The following is a 7,453-nucleotide window of genomic DNA, read 5'->3' as shown; positions in this document are numbered from 1 at the left end:
TTTTTTCCGTAATGTAATTTGAGTTGATTCAACAAATCACAACACAGATTGATGGGAACACTTCCTGCTTTTACTTCCTGCTTTGTGCTTATGGGTCCACTCGCGTTGGTCGCCAGTCCACCCCGTTATGCCATCATTTACTTGAATGGGGACACCTGTTCTATTCATTCTTATGTCTATGGGGTCAATGCTCAATATTTCTGTAAATGTGCCATTACATGAATTACATGAACAAAGGGGGGAAGAATAGAACATAGGCAGGGGATGGCCAGGGATGTTCTCTTGATAAGTGCGTCAATTAGACCATTTTACTGTCCTGCAAAGCATTCAAAATGTAATGAGTACTTGGTGTCAGGGAAAATGTAAGGAGTAAAAAGTAGATTATTTTCTTTAGGAATGTAGTGGAGTAAAAGCTGTAAAAAAATATAAATAGTAAAGTACAGATACCCCAAAAAACAACTTAAGTAGTACTCAAAAGTATTTTTACTTAAGTACTTTACACCACTGGAAAAGAAGGAGATGTGAGATGGCCATAGAATGTTGCATTGTTGCATCACCAGCTGTAGAATCCCCCATTACTCTAAGCTCTAGATTGCCGATGATTGGAAGTACGGAATCACAGAACTCAAACGTGTCACAATGGACCAGAAGGTACTAAATCCTGTTAAGATGTTCTGTGGCTTCACATTCAGAAGAACCTCCTCTGCCCTCGACCTGGCTTGCTGCTCTCCCTCGCAAGCAGCATGTCCTCAGCAACCTGTGTTTCAGAGAACCCAAGGCAAAGCCCTTCCACGCCAGGACGCTACCCAGACATACCCATGTCTCCAACTGCCCTCTCTAAAGGCGACACACTGAGTTGCCAGGATGGGTAAGACTTTAGATGATCAACTCACATAGAAAACATTGTACCTTGTTGATTGATATTGCATATGTCTGTGGAGAATCAGAATGTCAATGCATATAGAAATAATGTCGTTTGTATTTGTGTTGTATATTGAGATGCTAAGAGAAACTGATTGTCCCATAGGCTCTTCACTAAACTTGCTAGCCAATCGGCGGAGTCCTCCAGCGTGACATCAGGGTCATGTGACCTAAGCAGGCAGATCGTGTCCCAGTTGGAGTGCTACCTGTCCAATGAACACCTGGCAGAGGATGGCTTCCTGCTCAAACACGTCCAGAGGAACAGGATGGGATACGTCAGCCTCAAGCTGCTCACCTCCTTCAAAAAGGTAATGCCAGCTTTATGAGATCAAGATGGTTCCCTCATTTGCTATTTTATTAGGACCCCCTTTAGCTGTTACAAAAGCAGCAGCTACTCTTCATGTGTCAAAACATGAAACATGACATAATACAGAACATTAATAGACAAGAACAGCTCAAGGATAGAACTACATACATGTATTTCTTAAAGGCACACATAGCCTACATATCAATGCATACACACAAACTATCTGGGTCCAATAGGGGAGAGGCGTTAATAATAGGAGTAATAGGAGAGGCGCCCTGAGGTGTTGCTTTATCGGTCGTTTGAAACCAGGTTTTCTGTTTATTTGAGCAATGGAATGGAGTTCCACACAATAATACTGTACGCTTTTTGAATTTGTTCTGGATTTGGGGACTATGAAAAGACCCCTGGTGGCATGTCTGGTGGGGTAAGTGTGTGTGTCAGAGCAGTGCATAAGTTGACTATGCAAACAATTTAACACATTGTTTCTTATAAAAAGAAGTGATGCAGTCTGTCTCAACTCTTAGCCAAGAGAGACTGGCATGCATAGTATTTATATCAGCCCTCTGACTACAATGAAGAGCAAGACATGCCACTCTGTTCATTCACTCCAATGACTCTCGAAATTCTAATTCAAGAATTCCTTACAGCCAATTTACTATGATGGTGAATATTATGTAAGCCTGGTCTGAAAAATATTGTGCTGTCTTGCCAACTACAATGACCAAAGGAGTTGACAAGACCGTACAAACAGATCTGTGACCAGGCTATGTAGATATTGCTAAGGCTTGAAAACACAACCCAAAGCGAACCTGTGGTACGTACGGCATGTTAACAAACCAAACCTGGGCCATGTTTAGTAGCCAAATGTTGAACACTGCAGATAGAAATGCCATGAACCAATGCCAGGAATAGAACAAACATGCCTCACTGACATGTAGATGTGGAGGACGATCACTGACATGTAGATGTGGAGGACGATCACTGACATGTAGATGTGGAGGACGATCACTGACATGTAGATGTGGAGGACGATCACTGACTGACATGACATGTAGATGTGGAGGACGATCACTGACATGTAGATGTGGAGGACGATCACTGACATGTAGATGTGGAGGACGATCACTGACATGTAGATGTGGAGGACGATCACTGACATGTAGATGTGGAGGACGATCACTGACATGTAGATGTGGAGGACGATCACTGACATGTAGATGTGGAGGACGATCACTGACATGTAGATGTGGAGGACGATCACTGACATGTAGATGTGGAGGACGATCACTGACATGTAGATGTGGAGGACGATCACTGACATGTAGATGTGGAGGACGATCACTGACATGTAGATGTCGATCACTGACATGTAGATGTGGAGGACGATCACTGACATGTAGATGTGACATGTAGATGTGGAGGACGATCACTGACATGTAGATGTGGAGGACGATCACTGACATGTAGATGTGGAGGACGATCACTGACATGTAGATGTGGAGGATGATCACTGACATGTAGATGTGGAGGATGATCACTGACATGTAGATGTGGAGGATGATCACTGACATGTAGATGTGGAGGATGATCACTGACATGTAGATGTGGAGGATGATCACTGACATGTAGATGATGATGTGATTATTTATTCTACATGTCAGAGTGGCATGTTCGCTCTACATATCATATTTATATCTGAATGTTCCAAAACGTTGCACCTTGCTATTTCGTCATTGTAAATAATCAGTTGTACATGATTAACCTGCCTGGTAAAATACCTGTGTGTCTCAGATGAAGGAGCTGACGAGAGACTGGCGCATCACCCTGGCCGCAGCGCTGTGCTCTGATTCGCTGGAGGTCAACAGGGAAGGGACCAAAGTGAGGCGCAGAGAGCCTCTGCCTGATTGGCTGTTGAGTGCCCCTAACAGCAAGCTGTTACTAGCCTGGAACCTGTTTGGGGAAAACACAGGAAGTGACATCTCTACCCTCAGCAGCTTGGACCAACAGGTAGTCCTAGCGAAAGCTCTGAAGCTGTTCAGTGCCCATGCTGCCGTGGCCTCGCTGCGTATCCTCCGTCCTGGGAAAGAGCTCCCCGTGGAGCTGAGACGACATGCCAGGAGGCATGCCGAGCTGGGCCGCAGGTAAAACCAAAGGCAGCGTTTGTTGACTATTGATCGTCAATATTGTCCTCAATTAGGGCAGCCTCTATGAAGTCCCGACATTGCTTCTCACTTTAGATACCTGTTAGTGTAATTTTACAGGACTGACAGACATGGGAATGCATTACAAAACTATTGTGCACTGGGAAAATCTCTCAACTGTTGTTTTCCATGTGATCAGGACGTGTGCTGTGGTGGAGTTTGAGACCCTGGTGGGGGCCAGGTTGGCCTACCGAGCCCTGCAGAGAGGAGGAGTAGAGGGGGCCGGGGTTTGTGTCGCCAGCCTGGGCAGCCCTGGCACGCGCTCACCCCACTCCTCGTCCCACCCCACCAACCGGCAGGCGGAGAAGGAGGGTGAGGAGGACCCCAAGCCAGATGGAGGCCCCGAGGTGACTAAGGTGTCCCAGAAAAATCCCAAGGTGAAATCGAGATGTTTCACCAACAGCTCCCTGAAGGATCCAGTCCCGTCTAGATGTTTCATAAACGACTCTATGAAGGATCCGGAACTACTGAAGAGCTTAGAGTCTGACCCTGCCCCGGCCCAGGCCACAGTCCCAACCCTGGGTTCAGCCCCAGCCAGGCTTTCATGCAGAAGGATCCAGCGCTATAAGTCCCTGGACAGCCCCCTGGGCCAGGAGGGTCATTGCCAAACATCACAAAGGGATAGGCCCTCCTCCTCGGACAGCCATGCATCCCGCGTCCCCCTGGTCCTGTCTAGGCTCCGAGACTCAAGGTCTGGAGGTGTGGGAAGGAGCAGGTGCTCTGGGGACCATGTACAGGAGAAGGTGGCCTGCCCCTGGGTGCAACGCCAGAAGGTGGCTACTAGCGTGGCCCTACTCCACCCGGAAACCCCGGGCAAGCTGCGGAGACAGACTCTGCCCCTGAGGGTGGTGCGTATGCCCCAAGGACCCTACGGTACCAAGGGCTTCTATGGAGGCAGGGGGAGAGGGAAGCTAACTCAGCAGCAGTAATCTGTCTGTCTATTTAACAACAAACCTCTTCTGGATGACACCCTGTCTGTCCCTTTAAATGTTTCGACTGATGAAATTAAATATATTGTAGTGACGATTGTTGCCATGATAACAAAAAAAAGAGTTAAGTCATCGAAATGAAGGAGAAATAAAACATTTTTCATATTAAACACACAGTATTTGTTGTGAAATATATGTGAGAACTCTCCCTGAGAGCATCAGCTGATGTCTGTGTTATTACTCTGTTATTCACTGACACTTGTGATGTTGCACCAGATCTGGAGCCAGGGGCACTGTTGTCCTGCTTTATAATACAGAATGAAGATAAATGCATTACACTTTTTTTATATTCAAATAGCTCTAAATGGCCATTTAGATGTAAAAATGTAATGACCATGGAATGAGCATTGTTACAGTTACCTCAGGGCTCTCCAACCCTGTAGCTACCTAGTTGTAACTAACTTGATTCAGCTTATGAACCAGCTAACTATTCAAATCAGGTGCGGTAGATTAGGGATGGAGCGAAAACCTACCAGACGGTAGCTCTCTCGGAGCAAGGTTGGAGAGCCTTGCCCTACATGCCTGGCTCTGGTGAAAAGTAGTGCACTATGTAGGGAATAGGGTGCCGATTGGGATGCAGATGTCTCTCCCAACAAGGTTGAGCCTTTACCAGATGTCCCTGTGTAGGATACTGAGGGATCATCTGAGTATCCACCTCTTTGAATCTCCATTGATTCCAATGACTCATTTGGTCCAGACAATAATCCACGTGTTGTAGGATTTTCAGGAAGACATCTAGTTTCCACAGTACAGCTTTATCCCAGACGTTATTAATGTGGCTTACAGAAAGCTTGCTTCACCTTAAGCCCAGCGTTCAGTCTGGTTCAACCACCAGGCTATATTACAGATGTCACCTGACTGACAGTGACACGTTTATAGAAGTAGTGACTGAATACTTCCTCACAATCAACGCTAAACAATGTCCAATATAAACCTGGTAGAAAACCCCAGACCTAAACAATGTACAATATAAACCTGGTAGAAACCCCCAGACCTAAACAATGTACAATATAAACCTGGTAGAAAACCCCAGACCTAAACAATGTACAATATAAACCTGGTAGAAACCCCCAGACCTAAACAATGTACAATATAAACCTGGTATAAACCCCCAGACCTAAACAATGTACAATATAAACCTGGTAGAAACCCCCAGACCTAAACAATGTACAATATAAACCTGGTATAAACCCCCAGACCTAAACAATGTACAATATAAACCTGGTAGAAAACCCCAGACCTAAACAATGTACAATATAAACCTGGTAGAAAACCCCAGACCTAAACAATGTACAATATAAACCTGGTAGAAAACCCCAGACCTAAACAATGTACAATATAAACCTGGTAGAAAACCCCAGACCTAAACAATGTACAATATAAACCTGGTAGAAAACCCCAGACCTACACAATGTACAATATAAACCTGGTAGAAAACCCCAGACCTAAACAATGCACAATATAAACCTGGTAGAAAACCCCAGACCCAAACAATGTACAATATAAACCTGGTATAAACTCCCAGACCTAAACAATGTACAATATAAACCTGGTAGAAAACCCCAGACCTAAACAATGTACAATATAAACCTGGTATAAACTCCCAGACCTAAACAATGTACAATATAAACCTGGTAGAAAACCCCAGACCTAAACAATGTACAATATAAACCTGGTAGAAAACCCCAGACCTAAACAATGTACAATATAAACCTGGTAGAAAACCCCAGACCTAAACAATGTACAATATAAACCTGGTAGAAAACCCCAGACCTAAACAATGTACAATATAAACCTGGTATAAACTCCCAGACCTAAACAATGTACAATATAAACCTGGTAGAAAACCCCAGACCTAAACAATGTACAATATAAACCTGGTATAAACCCCCAGACCTAAACAATGTACAATATAAACCTGGTATAAACCCCCAGACCTAAACAATGTACAATATAAACCTGGTAGAAAACCCCAGACCTAAACAATGTACAATATAAACCTGGTATAAAACCCCAAATGTAAACAGGCTTATTCAGTATGAAATCTTATGAAACCAATACATTGCACAGTATGCTGTGACAGCATGGACCAACCATATGCTGAACATTCCCCACACTCACAAAGCGTGTACCCCAAATGGCAGCCTATTCCCTACGTAGTGCACTACTTTTCACCAGGGCCCAATTAATACACTATATAGGGAATAAGGTGCCATTTGGGATGCACCCCAAACCTCGATGGAAAGGATTCCCCTGTATTTCCTACTAATTGTTTCCATGATTTCCGATGTCCTGTATATACAATCGCTTTGCTCTCTGTGTAAATCATATTGTATATGTGTGTTATTGTAGTTGATGTAATCCTAAAGATGTTTGTGAGAGTTCAGAGCAGCATTGAATGAAACCTTGTAATGTACACTCCTCAGTCGCTCAGTAGTTGGATTCAACTTATTGATACTAACAGCTAATGGCAATTCATTCATATTGTGGGTTTTGAGAGCTGGAAATAACCTGAATCAACAGTGTATGACACACAGATGTCTGGAGACAATATGCATGGTAATTATTAGGAAACACCGTGCACCTGGCAACCTTGGTTAGCACACACTGCGCCCGGCCCGCCACAGGAGTCGCTGGTGTGCAACGAGACAAGAATATCCCTACCGGCCAAGCCCTCCCTAACCCGGACGACGCTATGCCAGTTGTGCGTCGCCCCACGGACCTCCCGGTCGCGGCCGGTTGCGACAGAGCCTGGGAGCGAACCCAGAGTTTCTGGTGGCACAGCTGGCACTGCAGTACAGCGCCCTTAACCACTGCGCCACCCGGGAGGAGCTATTGAATGTTATTGGTTGTTTGTTTGCGCTGATGTACAGTATGTGGCATCTTTAAGTTGAGCCTTTGTCTCTCTCACATGCACCGAATACAACCTTACAGTGAAGTGCTTACTTACAAGCCCCAAACCAACAATGCAGTTTAAAAAAAATCAGAATAAGAATAATAAAAGCGCAGCAGTAAAATAACAATAGCGAGACTAT

General features: G+C 44.7%; 1 protein-coding gene across 1 annotated transcript; it reads left to right on the top strand.

Annotated features, from left to right (window-relative positions):
* Window positions 1-743: 743 nt before the first annotated feature.
* LOC135558279 (la-related protein 6-like) lies at window positions 744-4,358 on the top strand. The gene is made up of 4 exons (XM_064991995.1): window positions 744-868; window positions 1,028-1,229; window positions 3,020-3,369; window positions 3,569-4,358. The coding sequence occupies exons 1-4, from the start codon at window positions 744-746 to the stop codon at window positions 4,356-4,358; spliced, it is 1,467 nt and encodes a 488-aa protein (XP_064848067.1).
* The last annotated feature ends 3,095 nt before the right edge of the window (window positions 4,359-7,453 follow it).

Source organism: Oncorhynchus masou, chromosome 17 (assembly GCF_036934945.1).
Source record: "Oncorhynchus masou masou isolate Uvic2021 chromosome 17, UVic_Omas_1.1, whole genome shotgun sequence".
NCBI classification, from domain to species: domain Eukaryota; kingdom Metazoa; phylum Chordata; class Actinopteri; order Salmoniformes; family Salmonidae; genus Oncorhynchus; species Oncorhynchus masou.
This window is presented reverse-complemented; position numbering and strand designations above follow the sequence as displayed.

Bases quoted from the DNA above. Each gene is read 5' to 3' on its own strand.
- LOC135558279 (XM_064991995.1), top strand. From the start codon at position 744: ATGTCCTCAGCAACCTGTGTTTCAGAGAACCCAAGGCAAAGCCCTTCC. The intron at 869-1,027 runs GTAAGACTTTAG...ATTGTCCCATAG, and splicing joins ACACTGAGTTGCCAGGATGG to GCTCTTCACTAAACTTGCTA. The intron at 3,370-3,568 runs GTAAAACCAAAG...CCATGTGATCAG, and splicing joins CATGCCGAGCTGGGCCGCAG to GACGTGTGCTGTGGTGGAGT.